A 24,000-nucleotide genomic window follows, 5' to 3' on the forward strand; every position below is an offset into this window, starting at 1 on the left:
AGAAATCAGACAGTAACAGCCTACAATAGAAATCAGACAGTAACCGACTATAATAGAAATCAGACAGTAACAGACTATAATAGAAATCAGACAGTAACAGACTATAATAGAAATCAGACAGTAACCGACTATAATAGAAATCAGACAGTAACCGACTATAATAGAAATCAGACAGTAACCGACTATAATAGAAATCAGACAGTAACAGACTATAATAGAAATCAGACAGTAACAGCCTACAATAGAAATCAGACAGTAACCGACTATAATAGAAATCAGACAGTAACAGACTATAATAGAAATCAGACAGTAACCGACTACAATAGAAATCAGACAGTAACAGACTACAATAGAAATCAGACAGTAACCGACTACAATAGAAATCAGACAGTAACCGACTATAATAGAAATCGGACAGTAACCGACTACAATAGAAATCAGATAATCAAAAGAGAGTCAAAGACAAAAGGCTGACTGGATGCATCTCAGACCATCTGAGAGTTGCTCCATCACTCTGAACTTTAAAACCCACTGCTACACACAGTCTTTTCCATAGTCCTAGTCCCGATCTAAAATGTATTTAGCACCGCCCACTACTGCTACTTTACCTGCCTTGATTCTAAATGTATATTGTTTTATTGTGTATTTATATATATTTTTATTTATTTTATTATTATTCATCAATAGATTTTTGAGATAACTAATGAAAAGCACTAAACAAATTAAATGTATTATTATTATAATATAAATAGAGAAAACCATCAGTAGCATATTTTCTGTCATGTATTCTGAGATATAGGTGTTCCTGTGAGTGGACAGTGTGATATTTCTACAGTCAGTCAGTCAGTATGGCTTTAGTATTAAAGGTTGTTGCTGCCACCTAGTGGGAAAACAGAGAACAACACTAAACTGCACTAAACCTTGAACACCTGTGTGTGTGTGTGTGTGTGTGTGTGTGTGTGTGTGTGTGTGTGTGTGGCATGTGAGAAACTGCACTGCAAGATTTATTAAATGAAAGACATGTACCAGAGGGAGCCAAGCTAAACACTGTTAGTGAAATGACTGTATGCAGCCAATACCAGCAATGGTCATGTGGATGTCCTAGCTACACAGTTCCCTTAGTTACTGTAGAATCAAATCAAATCAAATGTTATTTGTCACATGCGCCGAATACAACAGGTGTAGACCTTCCAGTGAAATGCTTACTGACAAGCCCTTAACCAACAATGCAGTTTTAAGAAAAATAAGTGTTAAGTTAAAAATAGATAAGTAAAAATCAACAAGAAGAAAAACAGAATAATAACAAATAATTAAAGAGTAGCAGTAAAATAACAGTAGAGAGGCTATATATACAGGGGGTACCGGTACAGAGTCAATGTGTAATAACAGTAGAGAGGCTATATACAGGGGGTACCGGTACAGAGTCAATGGGAAATAACAGTAGGGAGGCTATATACAGGGGGTACCGGTACAGAGTCAATGTGTAATAACAGTAGGGAGGCTATATACAGGGGGTACCGGTACAGAGTCAATGGGAAATAACAGTAGGGAGGCTATATACAGGGGGTACCGGTGCAGAGTCAATGTGTAATAACAGTAGGGAGGCTATATACAGGGGGTACCCGGTACAGAGTCAATGGGAAATAACAGTAGGGAGGCTATATACAGGGGGTACGTGCAGAGTCAATGTGAAATAACAGTAGGGAGGCTATATACAGGGGGTACCGGTACAGAGTCAATGTGTAATAACAGTAGGAGGCTATATACAGGGGGTACCGGTGCAGAGTCAATGTGAAATAACAGTAGGGAGGCTATATACAGGGGGGTACCGGTGCAGAGTCAATGTGAAATAACAGTAGGGAGGCTATATATACAGGGGGTACCGGTACAGAGTCAATGTGTAATAACAGTAGAGAGGCTATATACAGGGGGTACCGGTACAGAGTCAATGTGAAATAACAGTAGGGAGGCTATATACAGGGGGTACCGGTACAGAGTCAATGTGAAATAACAGTAGGGAGGCTATATACAGGGGGTACCGGTACAGAGTCAATGTGTAATAACAGTAGAGAGGCTATATACAGGGGGTACCGGTACAGAGTCAATGTGTAATAACAGTAGAGAGGCTATATACAGGGGGGTACCGGTGCAGAGTCAATGTGATATAACAGTAGGGAGGCTATATACAGGGGGGTACCGGTGCAGAGTCAATGTGAAATAACAGTAGGGAGGCTATATACAGGGGGTACCTGTACAGAGTCAATGTGAAATAACAGTAGGGAGGCTATATACAGGGGTACCGGTACAGAGTCAATGTGTAATAACAGTAGGGAGGCTATATACAGGGGGTACCGGTGCAGAGTCAATGTGAAATAACAGTAGGGAGGCTATATACAGGGGGTACCGGTGCAGAGTCAATGTGAAATAACAGTAGGGAGGCTATATATACAGGGGGTACCCTGTACAGAGTCAATGTGTAATAACAGTAGAGAGGCTATATACAGGGGGTACCGGTACAGAGTCAATGTGAAATAACAGTAGGGAGGCTATATACAGGGGGTACCGTGCAGAGTCAATGTGAAATAACAGTAGGGAGGCTATATACAGGGGGTACCGGTACAGAGTCAATGTGTAATAACAGTAGAGAGGCTATATACAGGGGGTACCGGTACAGAGTCAATGTGTAATAACAGTAGAGAGGCTATATACAGGGGGGTACCGGTGCAGAGTCAATGTGAAATAACAGTAGGGAGGCTATATACAGGGGGGTACCGGTGCAGAGTCAATGTGAAATAACAGTAGGGAGGCTATATACAGGGGGTACCTGTACAGAGTCAATTTTTTTTGTGTAATAACAGTAGAGAGGCTATATACAGGGGTACCGGTACAGAGTCAATGTGTAATAACAGTAGAGAGGCTATATACAGGGGGACTGTACAGAGTCAATGTGTAATAACAGTAGAGAGGCTATATACAGGGGGCTACCGTACAGAGTCAATGTGTAATAACAGTAGAGAGGCTATATACAGGGGGTACCGGTACAGAGTCAATGTGAAATAACAGTAGAGAGGCTATATACAGGGGGTACCGGTACAGAGTCAATGTGTAATAACAGTAGGGAGGCTATATACAGGGGGTACCGGTACAGAGTCAATGTGTAATAACAGTAGGGAGGCTATATACAGGGGGTACCGGTACAGAGTCAATGTGAAATAACAGTAGAGAGGCTATATACAGGGGGTACCGTACAGAGTCAATGTGTAATAACAGTAGGGAGGCTATATACAGGGGGTACCGGTACAGAGTCAATGTGTAATAACAGTAGGGAGGCTATATACAGGGGGTACCGGTACAGAGTCAATGTGTAATAACAGTAGGGAGGCTATATACAGGGGGTACCGGTACAGAGTCAATGTGTAATAACAGTAGGGAGGCTATATACAGGGGGTACCGGTACAGAGTCAATGTGCGGGGGCACAGGTTAGTCCAGGTAATTGAGGTAATACAGTGAGGGGAAAAAAGTATTTGACCCCCTGCTGATTTTGACAAAGAAATTATCAGTCTATAATTTTAATGGTAGGTTTATTTGAACAGTGAGAGACAGAATAACAACAAAAAAATCCTGAAAAACGCATGTCAAAAATGTTATAAATTGATTTGCATTTTAATGAGGGAAATAAGTATTTGACCCCTCTGCAAAACATGACTGAGTACTTGGTGGCAAAACCCTTGTTGGCAATCACAGAGGTCAGACGGTTCTTGTAGTTGGCCACCAGGTTTGTACACATCTCAGGAGGGATTTTGTTCCACTCCTCTTTGCAGATCTTCTCCAAGTCATTAAGGTTTCGAGGCTGACGTTTGGCAACTCGAACCTTCAGCTCCCTCCACAGATTTTCTATGGGATTAAGGTCTGGAGACTGGCTAGGCCACTCCAGGACCTTCATGTGCTTCTTCTTGAGCCACTCCTTTGTTGCCTTGGCCGTGTGTTTTGGGTCATTGTCATGCTGGAATACCCATCCACGACCCATTTTCAATGCCCTGGCTGAGGGAAGGAGGTTCTCAACCAAGATTTGATGGTACATGGCCCCGTCCATCGTCCCTTTGATGCAGTGAAGTTGTCCTTTCCCCTTAGCAGAAAAACACCCCCAAAGCATAATGTTTCCACCTCCATGTTTGACGGTGGGGATGGTGTTCTTGGGGTCATAGGCAGCATTCCTCCTCCTCCAAACATGGTGAGTTGAGTTGATGCCAAAGAGCTCGATTTTGGTCTCATCTGACCACAACACTTTCACCCAGTTCTCCTCTGAATCATTCAGATGTTCATTGGCAAACTTCAGACGACCCTGTATATGTGCTTTCTTGAGCAGGAGGACCTTGCGGGCGCTGCAGGATTTCAGTCCTTCACGGCAGTGTGTTACCAATTGTTTTCTTGGTGACTATGGTCCCAGCTGCCTTGAGATCACTGACAAGATCCTCCGGTGTAGTTCTGGGCTGATTCCTCACCGTTCTCATGATCATTGCAACTCCACAAGGTGAGATCTTGCATGGAGCCCCAGGCTGAGGGAGATTGACAGTTCTTTTGTGTTTCTTCCATTTGCGAATAATCACACCAACTGTTGTCACCTTCTCACCAAGCTGCTTGGCGATGGTCTTGTAGCCCATTCCAGCCTTGTGTAGGTCTACAATCTTGTCCCTAACATCCTTGGAGAGCTCTTTGGTCTTGGCCATGGTGGAGAGTTTGGAATCTGATTGATTGATTGCTTCTTTAAAAAATGTTTTTAATGTTCTGTGGAGTGCTCCTAATCTCAGCTTGTTACCTGTATAAAAGACACCTGGGAGCCAGAAATCTTTCTGATTGAGAGGGGGTCAAATACTTATTTCCCTCATTAAAATGCAAATCAATTTATAACATTTTTGACATGCGTTTTTCTGGACTCTTTTGTTGTTATTCTGTCTCTCACTGTTCAAATAAACCTACCATTAAAATTATAGACTGATCATGTCTTTGTCAGTGGGCAAACATACAAAATCAGCAGGGGATCAAATACTTTTTTCCCTCACTGTATGTACACTACCGGTCAAAAGTTTTAGAACACCCACTCATTCAAGGCTTTATTTTTACTATTTTCTACATTGTAGAATAATAGTGAAGACATCAAAACTATGAAATAACACATATGGAATCATGTAGTAACCAAAAAAGTGTTATTTTATATTTGAAATTCTTCAAATAGCCACCCTTTGCCTTGATGACAGCTTTGCACACTCTTGGCATTCTCTCAACCAGCTTCATGAGGTAGTCACCTGGAATGCATTTCAATTATCAGGTATGCCTTCTACAAAGTTAATGTGTTATTTATTTCCTTCTTAATGCTTTTGAGCCAATCAGTTGTGTTGTGACAAGGTAAGGGGTGTATACAGAAGATAGCCCTATTTGGTAAAAGTCCAAGTCCATATTATGGCAAGAACAGCTCAAATAAGCTAAGAGAAATGACAGTCCATCATTACTTTATGACATGAAGGTCAGTCAATATAGAACATTTCAAGAACTTTGAAAGTTTCTTCAAGTGCAGTCGCAAAAACCATCAAGCGCTATGATGAAACTGGCTCTCATGAGGATCGCCACAGGAATGGAAGACCCAGAGTTACCTCTACTGCAGAGGATAAGTTCATTAGAGTTACCAGCCTCAGAAATTGCAGCCCAAATAAATGCATCACAGAGTTCAAGTAACAGACATCTCAACATCAACTGTTCAGAGGAGACTGTGTGAATCAGGCCTTCATTGTCAAATTGCTGCAACGAAACCACTACTAAAGGACACCAATAAGAAGAAGAGACTTGCTTGGGCCAAGAAACACGAGCAATGGACATTAGACCGGTGGAAATTTGTCCTTTGGTATGGAGTTCAAATTGGAAATTTCTGGTTCCAACCGCCGTGTCTTTGTGAGACGCGGTGTGGGTGAACGGATGATCTCTGCATGTGTATTTCCCACCGTAAAGCATGGAGGAGGAGGTGTTATGGTGTGGGGGTGCTTTGCTAGTGACACTGTCTGTGATTTATTTAGAATTCAAGGCACACTTAACCAGCATGGCTACCACAGCATTCTGCAGCAATACGCCATCCCATCTGGTTTGGGCTTAGTGGGACTATCATTTGTTTTTCAACAGGACAATGACCCAACACACCTCCAGGCTGTGTAAGGGCTATTTGACCAAGAACGAGAGTGATGGAGTGCTGCATCAGATGACCTGGCCTCCACAATCCCCCGACCTCAACCCAATTGAGATGGTTTGGGATGAGTCGGACCGCAGAGTGAAGGAAAAGCCACCAACAAGTGCTCAGCATATGTGGGAACTCTTTCAGGACTGTTGGAAAAGCATTCCAGGTGAAGCTGGTTGAGAGAATGCCAAGAGTGTACAAAGCTGTCATCAAGGCAAAGGGTGGCTATTTGAAGAATCTCAAATATAAAATATATTTTGATTTTTTTAACACCTTTTTGGTTACTACATGATTCCATATGTGTTATTTCATAGTTTTAATGTCTTCATTATTATTCTACAATGTAAAAAATAGTCAAAATAAAGAAAAACCCTTGAATGAGTAGGTGTGTCCAAACGTTTGACTGGTAGTTTACATGTGGGTTGAGTTAAAGTGACTATGCATAGATAATAAACAGAGTAGCAGCAGCGTAAAGGGGGGGACAATGCAAATATAATATAAGTAGGTGTACACAGTGAGTAGATGAAATCACAACAAACAGTTAAACATGGGGATGAATGAATGAGTGAGGTGGTTAGTAGAGGTTAACTGGTGGGCCACAGGTAAGACTGGAATGGACCACATGTGGACTTACTTTTGGTTTCATGGATGGGGGCACCATGGATGGGGTTTGGGAAGGTGGCGGCAGCAAGCTGGAGAATGGGTGCAGTGCCAGGGTGATTGTCTGATGGTGAGAGGACAGGGGAATGGAGGAAGAGAGGAAGGGTTGGAGAGGGGGAGAGGGGGAGGGTGAGAGAGAGAGAGGGGGAGAGAGAGAGGGGGAGAGAGAGAGAGAGAGGGAGGGTGAGAGAGGGGGAGGGTGAGAGAGAGAGAGAGAGAGAGAGAGGGGAGGGTGAGAGAGAGAGAGAGAGAGGGGGAGGGTGAGAGAGAGAGAGGGGGAGAGGGAGAGGGTGAGAGAGAGAGAGGGGGAGGGAGGGAGGGTGAGAGAGGGTTGGTGAGAGTGAGAGAGGGAGACGGACGGAGGGTGAGAGAGAGGGAGGGAGAGGGAAGGAGGGTGAGAGAGAGAGGGAGGGAGGGTTGGAGAGAGAGAGAGAGAGAGAGAGAGAGATTGAGGTGATTAAGGGTTCGGTAAATGGCTGGTGGTGGATGGTATCATTAAAGCAGCAACCACAATAGTGATGAGCAGCCAGAAAAGCACAATGATGTGTAGTAGGAGGACACTGCCACTAGATGGCCACAGTGTCCATCCACCTAACAGACACGTCAACACCACTGTGTCAGACCGTCTAATACCCCTGTCACACTCATTCCGCAGATGGACCAGTATCTGCAGGTTTTTGCTCCTCCCTTGTACTTATTAATAAAGAACTCCCCTCACCTGGTTGTCTAGGTCTTAATTGAAAGGGAAAAAGTAAAACCTGCAGACACTAGGCCCTCCATGGAATGAGTTTGACACCCCTGGTCTAATAGAATGAATTGACATGGTGGTATGGATAGACATGTATGGAATAAAGTGAAACATAATGGTGATAGAATACTCAATCCAAACAAAAATGCTTATAAACTTTTGAAGCAGTTAAGGCTTATCGTTCATCCCCAATTTGTATTGAAATGTGACACGGTCAGCTCTCAAGTCCAAGGCTCTTCTGTAGAACAACCTTCTGCTTCTCAGCTCTTCTACTTGGACAATACATTTACCCACCAGTACCCTGGATCAGCTCTCTCTACCACCAGTACACTGGATCAGCTCTCTCTACCCACCAGTACCCTGGATCAGCTCTCTCTACCACCAGTACCCTGGATCAGCTCTCTCTACCACCAGTACCCTGGATCAGCTCTCTCTACCACCAGTACCCTGGATCAGCTCTCTCTACCACCAGTACCCTGGATCAGCTCTCTCTACCACCAGTACCCTGGATCAGCTCTCTCTACCACCAGTACCCTGGATCAGCTCTCTCTACCCACCAGTACCCTGGATCAGCTCTCTCTACCACCAGTACCCTGGATCAGCTCTCTCTACCACCAACACCCTGGATCAGCTCTCTCTACCACCAGTACCCTGGATCAGCTCTCTCTACCACCAGTACCCTGGATCAGCTCTCTCTACCACCAGTACCCTGGATCAGCTCTCTCTACCACCAGTACCCTGGATCAGCTCTCTCTACCCACCAGTACCCTGGATCAGCTCTCTCTACCACCAGTACCCTGGATCAGCTCTCTCTACCACCAGTACCCTGGATCAGCTCTCTCTACCCACCAGTACCCTGGATCAGCTCTCTCTACCACCAGTACCCTGGATCAGCTCTCTCTACCACCAGTACCCTGGATCAGCTCTCTCTACCACCAGTACCCTGGATCAGCTCTCTCTACCACCAGTACCCTGGATCAGCTCTCTCTACAACCAGTACCCTGGATCAGCTCTCTCTACCACCAGTACCCTGGATCAGCTCTCTCTACCACCAGTACCCTGGATCAGCTCTCTCTACCACCAGTACCCTGGATCAGCTCTCTCTACCACCAGTACCCTGGATCAGCTCTCTCTACCACCAGTACCCTGGATCAGCTCTCTCTACCACCAGTACCCTGGATCAGCTCTCTCTACCACCAGTACCCTGGATCAGCTCTCTCTACCCACCAGTACCCTGGATCAGCTCTCTCTACCACCAGTACCCTGGATCAGCTCTCTCTACCACCAGTACCCTGGATCAGCTCTCTCTACCCACCAGTACCCTGGATCAGCTCTCTCTACCACCAGTACCCTGGATCAGCTCTCTCTACCACCAGTACCCTGGATCAGCTCTCTCTACCACCAGTACCCTGGATCAGCTCTCTCTACCACCAGTACCCTGGATCAGCTCTCTCTACCACCAGTACCCTGGATCAGCTCTCTCTACCACCAGTACCCTGGATCAGCTCTCTCTACCACCAGTACCCTGGATCAGCTCTCTCTACCACCAGTACCCTGGATCAGCTCTCTCTACCACCAGTACCCTGGATCAGCTCTCTCTACCACCAGTACCCTGGATCAGCTCTCTCTACCACCAGTACCCTGGATCAGCTCTCTCTACCACCAGTACCCTGGATCAGCTCTCTCTACCCACCAGTACCCTGGATCAGCTCTCTCTACCACCAGTACCCTGGATCAGCTCTCTCTACCACCAACACCCTGGATCAGCTCTCTCTACCACCAGTACCCTGGATCAGCTCTCTCTACCACCAGTACCCTGGATCAGCTCTCTCTACCACCAGTACCCTGGATCAGCTCTCTCTACCACCAGTACCCTGGATCAGCTCTCTACCCACCAGTACCCTGGATCAGCTCTCTCTACCACCAGTACCCTGGATCAGCTCTCTCTACCACCAGTACCCTGGATCAGCTCTCTCTACCCACCAGTACCCTGGATCAGCTCTCTCTACCACCAGTACCCTGGATCAGCTCTCTCTACCACCAGTACCCTGGATCAGCTCTCTCTACCACCAGTACCCTGGATCAGCTCTCTCTACCACCAGTACCCTGGATCAGCTCTCTCTACAACCAGTACCCTGGATCAGCTCTCTCTACCACCAGTACCCTGGATCAGCTCTCTCTACCACCAGTACCCTGGATCAGCTCTCTCTACCACCAGTACCCTGGATCAGCTCTCTCTACCACCAGTACCCTGGATCAGCTCTCTCTACCACCAGTACCCTGGATCAGCTCTCTCTACCACCAGTACCCTGGATCAGCTCTCTCTACCACCAGTACCCTGGATCAGCTCTCTCTACCCACCAGTACCCTGGATCAGCTCTCTCTACCACCAGTACCCTGGATCAGCTCTCTCTACCACCAGTACCCTGGATCAGCTCTCTCTACCCACCAGTACCCTGGATCAGCTCTCTCTACCACCAGTACCCTGGATCAGCTCTCTCTACCACCAGTACCCTGGATCAGCTCTCTCTACCACCAGTACCCTGGATCAGCTCTCTCTGCCACCAGTACCCTGGATCAGCTCTCTCTACCACCAGTACCCTGGATCAGCTCTCTCTACCAGGCAGGAAAATACAAAGTGGCAGTGTCATTGTTTTTGGAGTTAGAGCTGCCGTTATACTGTCTGACTAAAATCATTACACTGACCCCTACTGGAGTCTAACTTGTAAAATAACTAATTGATTCCTTGCGTCCGCTCTCAAATCACATTTTATCTCCCGAGTGGCGCAGTGGTCTAAGGCACTGCATCGCAGTGCTAGCTGTGCCACTAGAGATCCTGGTTCGAATCCAGGCTCTGTCGTAGCCGGCCGCGACCGGGAGACCCATGGGGCGGCGCACAATTGGCACAGCGTCGTCCAGGGTAGGGGAGGGAATGGCCGGCAGGGATGAAGCTCAGTTGGTAGAGCATGGCGTTTGCAACGCCAGGGTTGTGGGTTCGATTCCCACGGGGGGGCAGTATGAAAAAAAATATATATATATATAAAAAAAAAAATGAATAAAAAAAAATAAAAAAAAATAAAAGAATGTATGCACTCACTAACTGTAAGTCGCTCTGGATAAGAGCGTCTGCTAAATGACTAAAATGTAAATGTAAATGTTTATGTGTCACATGCGCCGAATACAACAGGTGTAGACTTTACCGATCCAGAGCATCCCAAACATGCTCAATGGGTGACATGTCTGGTGAGTATGCAGGCTATGGAAGAACTAGGACATTTTCAGCTTCAAGGAACTGTGTACAGATCCTTGTGACATGGGGCCGTGCATTATCATGCTGAAACATGAGGTGATGGTGGCAGATGAATGGCACAACAATTGGCCTCAGGATCTCATCATGGTATCTCTGTGCGTTCAAATTGCCATAGATAAAATGTAATTGTGTTCGTTGTCCGTAGCTTATGCCTGCCCATACCATAACCCTACCGCCACCATTGGGCACTCTATTCACAACGTTGACATCAGCAAACCGCCCGCCCACACAACGCTATCTGCCCGGTACAGTTGAAACCGGGATTCATCCGTGAAGAGCACATTTCTCCAACCTGAGTCAGGTTTGTAGGCCTCCTTGCTCGCACACGCTTTTTCAGTTCTGCCCACAAATGTTCTATAGGATTGAGGTCAGGGCTTTGTGATGGCCAGTCCAATACCTTGACTTTGTTGTCCTTAAGCCATTTTGCCACAACGTTGGAAGTATGCTTGGGGTCATTGTCCATTTGGAAGACCCATTTGCAACCAAGCTTTAACTTCCTGACTGATGTCTTGAGATGTTGCTTCAATATATCCACATAATTTTCCTTCCTTTTTCCTTCCTCATAATGCCATCTATTTTGTGAAGTGCACCAGTCCCTCCTGCAGCAAAGCACCCCCACAGCATGATGCTGCCACCCCCGTGCTTCACGGTTGGGATGGTGTTCTTCGGCTTGCAAGCTTTCCCCTTTTTCCTCCAAACATAACGATGGTCATTATGGCCAAACAGTTCTATTTTTGTTTCATCAGACCAGAGGACATTTCTCCAAAAAGTACGATCTTTGTCCCCATGTGCAGTTGCAAACCATAGTCTGGCTTTTTTATGGCGGTTTTGGAGCAGTGGCTTCTTCTTTGCTGAGCGGCCTTTCAGGTTGTCGATATAGGACTCGTTTTACTGTGGATATAGATACTTTTGTACCTGTTTCCTCCAGCATCTTCACAAGGTCCTTTGCTGTTGTTCTGGGATTGATTTGCACTTTTCGCACCAAAGTACGTTAATCTCTAGGAGACAGAACGTGTCTCCTTCCTGAGCGGTATTACGGCTGCGTGGTCCCATGGTGTTTATACTTGTGTACTATTGTTTGTACAGATGAACGTGGTACCTTCAGGCGTTTGGAAATTGCTCCCAAGGATGAACCAGACTTGTGGAGGGCTACAATTTATTTTCTGAGGTCTTGGCTGATTTCTTTTGATTTTCCCATGATGTCAAGCAAAGAGGCACTGAGTTTGAAGGTAGGCCTTGAAATACGTCCACAGGTACACCTCCAATTGACTCAAATGATGTCAATTAGCCTATCAGAAGCTTCTAAAGCCATGACATAATTTCCTGGAATTTTCCAAGCTGTTTAAAGGCACAGTCAACTTAGTGTATGTACATTTCTGACCCACTGGAATTGTGATACAGTGAATTATAAGTGAAATAATCTGTCTGTAAACAATTGTTGGAAAAATTACTTGTGTCATGCACAATGTAGATGTCCTAACCGACTGGCCAAAACTATAGTTTGTTAACAAGAAATTTGAGAAGTGGATGAAAAACAAGTTTTAATGACTTCACCCTAAGTGTATATAAACTTCCAAATTCAACTGTATATCCACACCTAATATGTCCGCACCTAATATGTCCGCACCTAATATGTCCGCACCTAATATGTCCGCACCTAATATGTCCGCACCTAATATGTCCGCACCTAATATGTCCGCACCTAATATGTCCGCACCTAATATGTCCGCACCTAATATGTCCGCACCTAATATGTCCGCACCTAATATGTCCGCACCCTAATATGTCCGCACCTAATATGTCCGCACCCGAATATGTCCCGCACCTAATATGTCCGCACCTAATATGTCCGCACCTAATATGTCCGCACCTAATATGTCCGCACCTAATATGTCCACACCTAATATGTCCACACCTAATATGTCCACACCTAATATCCGCACCTAATATGTCCGCACCTAATATGTCCGCACCTAATATGTCCGCACCTAATATGTCCGCACCTAATATGTCCGCACCTAATATGTCCGCACCTAATATGTCCGCACCTAATATGTCCACACCTAATATGTCCACACCTAATATGTCCACACCTAATATGTCCACACCTAATATGTCCACACCTAATATGTCCACACCTAATATGTCCACACCTAATATCCGCACCTAATATGTCCGCACCTAATATGTCCACACCTAATATGTCCGCACCTAATATGTCCACACCTAATATGTCCACACCTAATATGTCCACACCTAATATGTCCACACCTAATATGTCCGCACCTAATATGTCCGCACCTAATATGTCCACACCTAATATGTCCACACCTAATATGTCCACACCTAATATGTCCACACCTAATATGTCCACACATAATATGTCCACACCTAATATATCCACACCTAATATGTCCGCACCTAATATGTCCACACCTAATATGTCCACACCTAATATGTCCACACCTAATATGTCCACACCTAATATGTCCACACCTAATATGTCCACACCTAATATCCACACCTAATATCCGCACCTAATATGTCCACACCTAATATGTCCACACCTAATATGTCCACACCTAATATCCACACCTAATATCCGCACCTAATATGTCCACACCTAATATGTCCACACCTAATATGTCCGCATCACAACACAAAGACAGTTCTAATCTTATCTGTACCAACATTGTGTTAGATCCTATCACTAATGTGACGATTATTCACTTGTTTGTGACCATCAACCTATAGCATAAATACATTAACAAACAAACATAAGTAATGCAAGAAAGTACAAAGAGACTTACTGGGGAATTATCAAGGAGTTAACAGCCAATACTATAAGATGTTATTGGACACTATAAGATGTTATTGAATACTATAAGATGTTATTGGATACTATAAGATGTTATTGAATACTATAAGATGTTATTGAATACTATAAGATGTTATTGGATACTATAAGATGTTATTGGATAGCTTGCTGTTATTGAATACTATAAGATGTTATTGGATACTATAAGATGTTATTGGATAGCTTGCTGTTATTGAAAACTATAAGATGTTATTGAGTACTATAAGATGTTATTGGATACTATAAGATGTTATTGGATAGCTTGCTGTTATTGAATACTATAAGATGTTATTGGATAGCTTGCTGTTATTGAATACTATAAGATGTTATTGGATACTATAAGATGTTATTGAATACTATAAGATGTTATTGGATAGCTTGCTGTTATTGAATACTATAAGATGTTATTGGATGCTATAAGATGTTATTGGATACTATAAGATGTTATTGGATAGCTTGCTGTTATTGAATACTATAAGATGTTATTGGATAGCTTGCTGTTATTGAATACTATAAGATGTTATTGAATACTATAAGATGTTATTGGATAGCTTGCTGTTATTGAATACTATAAGATGTTATTGGATAGCTTGCTGTTATTGAATACTATAAGATGTTATTGGATACTATAAGATGTTATTGGATATTATAAGATGTTATTGGATACTATAAGATGTTATTGAATACTATAAGATGTTATTGGATAGCTTGCTGTTATTGAATACTATAAGATGTTATTGGATGCTATAAGATGTTATTGGATATTATAAGATGTTATTGGATACTATAAGATGTTATTGAATACTATAAGATGTTATTGGATAGCTTGCTGTTATTGAATACTATAAGATGTTATTGGATGCTATAAGATGTTATTGGATACTATAAGATGTTATTGAATACTATAAGATGTTATTGAATACTATAAGATGTTATTGGATACTATAAGATGTTATTGGATAGCTTGCTGTTATTGAATACTATAAGATGTTATTGGATACTATAAGATGTTATTGGATAGCTTGCTGTTATTGAAAACTATAAGATGTTATTGGATACTATAAGATGTTATTGGATACTATAAGATGTTATTGGATAGCTTGCTGTTATTGAATACTATAAGATGTTATTGGATAGCTTGCTGTTATTGAATACTATAAGATGTTATTGGATACTATAAGATGTTATTGAATACTATAAGATGTTATTGGATACTATAAGATGTTATTGGATATTATAAGATGTTATTGAATACTATAAGATGTTATTGGATAGCTTGCTGTTATTGAATACTATAAGATGTTATTGGATGCTATAAGATGTTATTGGATATTATAAGATGTTATTGGATATTATAAGATGTTATTCGATACTATAAGATGTTATTGGATACTATAAGATGTTACTGGATACTATAAGATGGTATTGATAGCTTGCTTTTATTTTCTGTGTGCAGATGGGAAGGATCTTTCTTTCTCTGTGTGTGTGTGTGTGTGTGTGGACATGTACGTAGCTGGGCTGGTGTGTGTGTGTGTCTTACTGGTGACAGGGGTGGCGTTGTTGGGTGTGTCAGCTCTCAGGTACTGGGTAGTCTGGGTGGACGGCTGGGACAGACCCTGGGAACTACCGCTGTCTGAAACACTGGAAGAGAGAAGAGGAGAGAGGGATGAGAACTTATGACGAAAGCAAGGAAGGAGGGGAGAGGAAGACAGCAACAGCTTCCACTTCACTAACACCATTATAAAGTAAACACCTGCTCTGCTCCTATTGGCCACCTAAACACCTGCTCTGCTCCTATTGGCCACCTAAACACCTGCTCTGTTCCTATTGGCCTCCAACACACTTCACTACCATTATTATAAAGTAAACACCTGCTCTGCTGCTATTGGCCTCCAACACAATTCACTAACACCATTATAAAAGTAAACACACCTGCTCTGCTCCTATTGGCCACCTAAACACCTGCTCTGTTCCTATTGGCCACCTAAACACCTGCTCTGCTCCTATTGACATCGCCCTGGAGAACCCTGTTCTTTCCTGACCATAGACGTAGTTAGACAACTCATCTTTGTATTATGGCGTCAAATCACAGGCAGCGCCATTGAGGTCATCTCCAGTTTGGAATAAGTCCATTTTTTCTTCTTCTTTTGTGTTTGAAAAAAGTGTAAAGCTAATATTGGTGATTTACCACCACCTTCAGTGCTGGAGTTCTGAACCAAATATTTTGTGTCATTCATTAATTGCGGCCACTAGATGGCAGTGACAGCTTACAGCCATTTAAAAACCATAGCACCCAATTAGAAGGAGGAGACAATGCTCTGATCATTGTCTGATAGCGCCCCACCCAATTGACTAATTTAAAAATGGTGGAAGTCATCTATGGCAATGTCCATGCTAAAATAGGCTATATCCCTAGATGAGTCCTCCAACTCAGGGGTTCCCAAACATTTTCACTCAGGCCTCCCGTCTTCGAAACCGCTCCTTAACCCTACATTTGACCAGGTCTAATACATAAGCCTACTGAGATGGGGAAATGGACAAGGTAGTTGACAGCTTTTGAAAATATTTTGAAGCTATACATGGTTTGTGTTCCTGTTAATAAACAGTAATGCAACCTTATATGTAGGGTTATGATAAGGTAAGACAGATGTGCTATGCTCTTGAGACATTTAAAAGTTATAGTGCCCCACACCATGACTGACCCACCGCCAAACCGGTCATGCTGGAGAATTTTGCAGGCAGCAGAACGTTCTCCACGGCATCTCCAGACTCTGTCACATGTGCTCAGTGTGAACCTGCTTTCATCTGTGAAGAGCACAGGGCACCAGTGGCGAATTTGCCAATCTTGGTGTTCTCTGGCAAATGCCAAACGTCCTGCACGGTGTTGGGCTGTAAGCACAACCCCCACCTGTGGACGTCGGGCCCTCATACCACCCTCATGGAGTCTGTTTCTGACCGTTTGAGCAGACACATGCACATTTGTGGCCTGCTGGAGGTCATTTTGCAGGGCTCTGGCAGTGCTCCTCCTGCTCCTCCTTGCACAAAGGCGGAGGTAGCAGTCCTGCTGCTGGTTTGTTGCCCTCCTACGGCCTCCTCCACGTCTCCTGATGTACTGGCCTGTCTCCTGGTAGCGCCTCCATGCTCTGGACACTACGCTGACAGACACAGCAAACCTTCTTGCCACAGCTCGCATTGATGTGCCATCCTGGATGAGCTGCACTACCTGAGCCACTTGTGTGGGTTGTAGACTCCGTCTCATGCTACCACTAGAGTGAAAGCACCGCCAGCATTAAAAGTGACCAAAACATCAGCCAGGAAGCATAGGAACTGAGAAGTGGTCTGTGGTCACCACCTGCTAAACCAGTCCTTTATTGGGGGTGTCTTGCTAATTGCCTATAATTTCCACCTGTTGTCTATTCCATTTGCACAACAGCATGTGAAATGTATTGTCAATCAGTGTTGCTTCCTAAGTGGACAGTTTGATTTCACAGAAGTGTGATTGACTTGGAGTTACATTGTGTTGTTTAAGTGTTCCCTTTATTTTTTTGAGCAGTGTATATATATATATATATATATATACACACAGTGAGGGAAAAAAAGTATTTGATCCCCTGCTGATTTTGTACGTTTGCCCACTGACAAAGACATGATCAGTCTATAATTTTAATGGTAGGTTTATTTGAACAGTGAGAAACAGAATTACAACAAAAAAATCCAGAAAAACGCATTGATTTGCATTTTAATGAGGGAAATAAGTATTTGACCCCTTTGCAAAACATGACTTAGTACTTGGTGGCAAAACCCTTGTTGGCAATCACAGAGGTCAGACGTTTCTTGTAGTTGGCCACCAGGTTTGCACACATCTCAGGAGGGATTTTGTCCCACTCCTCTTTGCAGATCTTCTCCAAGTCATTAAAGGTTTCGAGGCTGACATTTGGCAACTCGAACCTTCAGCTCCCTCCACAGATTTTCTATGGGATTAAGGTCTGGAGACTGGCAAGGCCACTCCTGGACCTTAATGTGCTTCTTCTTGAGCCACTCCTTTGTTGCCTTGGCCGTGTGTTTTGGGTCATTGTCATGCTGGAATACCCGTCCACGACCCATTTTCAATGCCCTGGCTGAGGGAAGGAGGTTCTCACCCAAGATTTGACGGTACATGGCCCCGTCCATCATCCCTTTGATGCGGTGAAGTTGTCCTGTCCCCTTAGCAGAAAAACACCCCCAAAGCATAATGTTTCCACCTCCATGTTTGACGGTGGGGATGGTGTTCTTGGGGTCATAGGCAGCATTCCTCCTCCTCCAAACACGGCGAGTTGAGTTGATGCCAAAGAGCTCGATATTGGTCTCATCTAACCACAACACTTTCACTCAGTTCTCCTCTGAATCATTCAGATGTTCATTGGCAAACTTCAGACGGGCTTGTATATGTGCTTTCTTGAGCAGGGGGAGCTTGCGGGCGCTGCAGGATTTCAGTCCTTCACGGCGTAGTGTGTTACCAATTGTTTTCTTGGTGACTATGGTCCCAGCTGCCTTGAGATCATTGACAAGATCCTCCCGTGTAGTTCTGGGCTGATTCCTCACCGTTCTCATGATCATTGCAACTCAACGAGGTGAGATCTTGCATGGAGCCCCAGGCCGAGGGAGATTGACAGTTATTTTGTGTTTCTTCCATTTGCGAATAATCGCACCAACTGTTGTCACCTTCTCACCAAGCTGCTTGGCGATGGTCTTGTAGCCCATTCCAGCCTTGTGTAGGTCTACAATCTTGTCCCTGACATCCTTGGAGAGCTCTTTGGTCTTGGCCATGGTGGAGAGTTTGGTATCTGATTGATTGATTGCTTCTGTGGACAGGTGTCTTTTATACAGGTAACAAACTGAGATTAGGAGCACTCCCTTTAAGAGTGTGCTCCTAATCTCAGCTCGTTACCTGTATAAAAGACACCTGGGAGCCAGAAATCTTTCTGATTGAGAGGGGGTCAAATACTTATTTCCCTCATTAAAATGCAAATCAATATATAACATTTTTGACATGCGTTTTTCTGAATTTTCTTGTTGTTATTCTGTCTCTCACTGTTCAAATAAACATACCATTAAAATTATAGACTGATCATTTCTTTGTCAGTGGGCAAACGTACAAAATCAGCAGGGGATCAAATACTTTTTTCCCTCACTGTATATATCTTATTATTATTTTTTGTTATATATTGCTATTCGAACGGTTATTAAGGTGACGGCTGTAATTTCGCTGACCAATAACCATCATCCTAAATTCCATAACCGTCACAGACCTAGACTACGTTACTGCAGACTCTGATGTAGGAAACAGCTTCCACAGTTAACTGGGTTACATTCATTTGCATACATCGTGTTTTGCTAGAATGGAAGGAGAGGTATCGTTCGAGTCGCAAACAAAATGGAATATAACGTTGTGGATAAAGTTCGGAATGACAATTTCATGTGTACAACATCTAAAGAGCTGCATCATTTTTCAGTTTCTAAAAAGGACATATTTGGGTGTTTAAAAAAAAAAAGCTTTTGTTCATGTTTTCGGAGCTCCTGTAATGCACAAAGAGGATGAGGTATTTAAAAATCGCTGGTTGGGGTAAGTTTCTCATAAACAAGTGAAATCAAAAAGAATGTCTGGACCGTTCTATAACATGCCATCTCTATAAAAAAAAAATTGAGATTTGGTTGTAAAAAAGCTAAAATCACCTTTAATTGATCCCCTTGAGCGATTCATTCAGAACCCCAGTACGAACCTGTCGTCCAGCTCTACTCTCTTCATGCTGTGTAGATGCATAACAGCCAGAACAATGGCTACCAGGAAGATGACAGCGCAGCAGACCCCGACGCTGATGTAGAACACCCTGGTGGAAGTGGTGGGAATGGACACTCCATCTGTCGGAGGGAAGACGTCACAGATCAAATCATCTATTGAAAACATAGAAGGAGTGGGACTGGGAGTAAGGTAAAGGGAGATATGAGTGACAGACAGACAAGCAGACTCCATCCATTAATGGAGTCCTAAAATACAAGAGGCTTTGATCCAGGCTCTGTCTTTCTGAAAGCGCTCCCCTCAGGGTACCTGTAAAAGCCTCTCCTCACACCCAGTGTCTGTCTGAAAGCTTTTATCTTTGTGCCGGTTAAAAGCTTCTCCTATCACTTGCCTTTCCTGTCCACTCCTCTCCACTCAACCCCTATCCACTCCACTCTACCCCTCTCCACCCCTCTCCTCTCCACTCAACCCCTCTCCACTCCACTCTACCCCTCTCCACTCCACTCTACCCCTCTCCACTCCACTCAACCCCTATCCACTCCACTCCTCTCCACTCCACTCAACCCCTATCCACTCCACTCTACCCCTCTCCACTCCACTCTACCCCTCTCCACTCCACTCTACCCCTCTCCCTCCCTCACCCCTATCCCCTCCCTCCCTATCGCTCTCCCCTCTCCACTCCACTCTACCCCTCTCCACTCCACTCTACCCCTCTCCACTCCACTGCTCTCCTCTCCACTCCACTCCACCCCTCTCCACTCCACTGCTCTCCACTCCACTCTACCCCTCTCCACTCCACTCAACCCCTATCCACTCCACTGCTCTCCTCTCCACTCCACTCTACCCCTATCCACTCCACTCTACCCCTCTCCACTCCACCCCTCTCCACTCCACTGCTCTCCTCTCCACTCCTCTCCACTCCACTCTACCCCTCTCCACTCCACTCAACCCCTATCCACTCCACTCTACCCCTCTCCACTCCACTCTACCCCTCTCCACTCCACTCCACTCCACCCCTCTCCACTCCACTCTACCCCTCTCCACTCCACTCTCCCTCTCCACTCCCTCTCCACTCCACTCTACCCCTCTCCACTCCACTCTACCCCTCTCCACTCCACCCCACTCCTCTCCACTCCACCCCTATCCACTCCACTCCACCCCTCTCCACTCCACTCCACCCCTCTCCACTCCACTCTACCCCTCTCCACTCCTCTCCACTCCACTCTACCCCTCTCCACTCAACCCCTCTCCACTCCACTCTACCCCTCTCCACTCCACTCTACCCCTCTCCACTCCACTCTCCCTCCACCCCTATCCACTCCACTCCACCCCTCTCCACTCCACCCTCTCCCTCCACTCCACCCCCTCTCCACTCCTCTCCACTCCACTCTACCCCTCTCCACTCTACTCTACCCCTCTCCACTCTACCCCTCTCCACTCCTCTCCACCCCCTCTCCACCCCTCTCCTCTCCACTCCCTCTCCCTCCCTCTACCCCTCTCCACTCCACTCTACCCCTCTCCACTCCTCCCCCACTCACCCCTCTCCACTCCACCCCTCTCCACTCTACCCCTCTCCACTCCACTCTACCCCCTACTCCACCCTCTCCACTCTACCCCTCTCCACTCTACCCCTCTCCACTCTACCCCTCTCCCTCCACTCCACCCCTCTCCACTCCACTCCACCCCTCTCCACTCCACTCCACCCCTCTCCACTCCACTCCGCCCCTCCCCTCCACTCTACCCCTCTCCACTCTACCCCTCTCCACTCTACCCCTCTCCACTCCACTCTACCACTCTCCACTCTACCCCTCTCCACTCCACTCCACCCCTCTCCACTCTACCACTCTCCACTCTACCCCTCTCCACCCCTCCACCCTCTCCACTCCACCCCTCTCCACTCCACCCCTCTCCACTCCACCCCTCTCCACTCCACCCCTCTCCACTCTACCACTCTCCACTCTACCACTCTCCACTCTACCACTCTCCACTCTACCCACTCTCCACTCCACTCCACCCCTCTCCACTCCACCCCCTCTCCACTCTACCCCTCTCCACTCTACCCCTCTCCACTCTACCCCTCTCCACTCTACCCCTCTCCACTCCACCCCTCTCCACTCCACCCCTCTCCACTCTACCCCTCTCCACTCTACCCCTCTCCACTCCACTCCACCCCTCTCCACTCTACCCCTCTCCTCTCCACTCCACTCTACCCCTCTCCACTCCACTCTACCCCTCTCCACTCCACTCTACCCCTCTCCACCCCTCTCCACTCCACCCCTCTCCACTCCACTCCACTCCACCCCTCTCCACTCCACTCCTCTCCACTCCACTCCACCCCACTCCACTTACCCCTCTGCCCCTCTCCACGCCACTCCACTCCACCCCTCTCCTCTCCACTCTGCCCCTCTCCACTCCACTCCACTCCACCCCTCTCCTCTCCACTCTGCCCCTCTCCACTCCGCCCCTCTCCTCTCCACTCTACCCCTCTCCTCTCCACTCTACCCCTCTCCTCTCCACTCCACTCCTCTCCACTCCTCCTCCCCACCCCTCTCCACTCCACTCCACCCCTCTCCTCTCCACTCCGCCCCTCTCCTCCACCCACCCCTCTCCTCTCCACCCTCCACCCCCTCTCCTCTCCGCCCCTCTCCACTCCGCCCCTCTCCTCTCCACTCTACCCCTCTCCTCTCCACTCCGCCCCTCTCCACTCCTCTCCACTCTACCCCTCTGCCCCTCTCCACTCCACTCCACTCCACTCTACCCCTCTCCTCTCCACTCTACCCCTCTCCACACTACCCCTGTCCTCCTCTCCTCCTCTCCTCTCCACTCTACCCCTCTCCTCTCCACTCCACCCCTCTCCAGGATATGATGTGGTGATGTGGAGCTGGTTTAGGAGACAGGATATGATGTGGTGATATGGAGCTGGTTTAGGAGACAGGATATGATGTGGTGATATGGAGCTGGTTTAGGAGACAGGATATGATGTGGTGATATGGAGCTGGTTTAGGAGACAGGATATGATGTGGTGATATGGAGCTGGTTTAGGAGACAGGATATGATGTGGTGATATGGAGCTGGTTTAGGAGACAGGATATGATGTGGTGATGTGGAGCTGGTTTAGGAGACAGGATATGATGTGGTGATATGGAGCTGGTTTAGGAGACAGGATATGATGTGGTGATGTGGAGCTGGTTTAGGAGACAGGATATGATGTGGTGATATGGAGCTGGTTTAGGAGACAGGATATGATGTGGTGATATGGATAGGCCTACTTACTCTCTGGCCGCTGAATGGTCTTGTTGTTGAAGACGGGAGGAATCTTCGCATCAGGATCTATTCCTGTTAAAGACACACAGGAGAGAAGAGTTAGACAGGAAACAAATCAAAAACCAGCCTGTGGAAATGCTGTCCTTCTAGATACCATCAGTAAACATGATGGAGAGGTAACATAGCTGTCAGACAGACCTGTCTACAAGGCACCAGCCATGATAATTCACCAATGGTTCAGACAAACTGAGCATGTCGCAATCCCACTTTTGGGGCCAAGATGCGATAGAACTTGGAGAGGGTACTACTTTAGAGATGTATTTTGTGAGAAACAAAGTTAGTACAACCCAAGCCAGCTGCTTAACAGCACTGGTCAGACACCCCACATTTCAACCACCATTTTACCACGTGGTATATGGATGGATGGATGGATGGATGGAGAGAGAGACCCAAAAAGTCCTGTGGTGTTGATGGTATCCTCAATGAAATGATAAAATATACAGACCACAAATTTCAATTAGCTATACTTAAACTCTTTAACATCATCCTTAGCTCTGGCATCTTCCCCAATATTTGGAACCAAGGACTGATCACTCCAATCCACAAAAGTGGAGACAAATTTGACCCCAATAACTACCGTGGCATATGCGTCAACAGCAACCTTGGGAAAATCCTCTGCATTATCATTAACTGCAGACTAGTTCATTTCCTCAGTGAAAACAATGTACTGAGCAAATGTCAAATTGGCTTTTTACCAAATTACCGTACGACAGACCACGTATTCACCCTGCACACCCTAATTGACAAACAAACAAACCAAAACAAAGGCAAAGTCTTCTCATGCTTTGTTGATTTCAAAAAAGCTTTTGACTCAATTTGGCATGAGGGTCTGCTATACAAATAGATGGAAAGTGGGGTTGGGGGAAAAACATACGACATTATAAAATCGATGTACACAAACAACAAGTGTGCGGTTAAAATTGGCAAAAAACACACACATTTCTTTCCACAGGGCCGTGGGGTGAGACAGGGATGCAGTTTAAGCCCCACCCTCTTCAACATATATATCAACGAATTGGCGAGGGCACTAGAACAGTCTGCAGCACCCGGCCTCACCCTACTAGAATCTGAAGTCAAATGTCTTCTGTTTGCTGATGATCTGGT

At 45.6% G+C, this 24,000-nt stretch overlaps 1 protein-coding gene across 2 annotated transcripts in view; it reads right to left on the minus strand.

Annotated features, from left to right (window-relative positions):
• Positions 1–24,000, minus strand: part of LOC121537621 (tyrosine-protein kinase RYK) — a 146,339-nt gene that overhangs the window by 50,187 nt on the left and 72,152 nt on the right. Inside the window, exons 5-8 of one of the 2 annotated variants that reach the window (XM_041845205.2) lie at positions 22,846–22,908; positions 19,556–19,694; positions 15,337–15,437; positions 6,856–6,945 (exon numbers count right to left, since the gene is read on the minus strand). In XM_041845205.2, coding sequence (XP_041701139.1) covers positions 6,856–6,945; positions 15,337–15,437; positions 19,556–19,694; positions 22,846–22,908 — 393 coding nt within the window. The remainder of the gene's footprint in view (positions 1–6,855; positions 6,946–15,336; positions 15,438–19,555; positions 19,695–22,845; positions 22,909–24,000) is intronic. The other variant, XM_041845206.2, reaches the window with a different exon arrangement.

This window comes from Coregonus clupeaformis, chromosome 11 (genome assembly GCF_020615455.1).
Source record: "Coregonus clupeaformis isolate EN_2021a chromosome 11, ASM2061545v1, whole genome shotgun sequence".
NCBI lineage: Eukaryota > Metazoa > Chordata > Actinopteri > Salmoniformes > Salmonidae > Coregonus > Coregonus clupeaformis.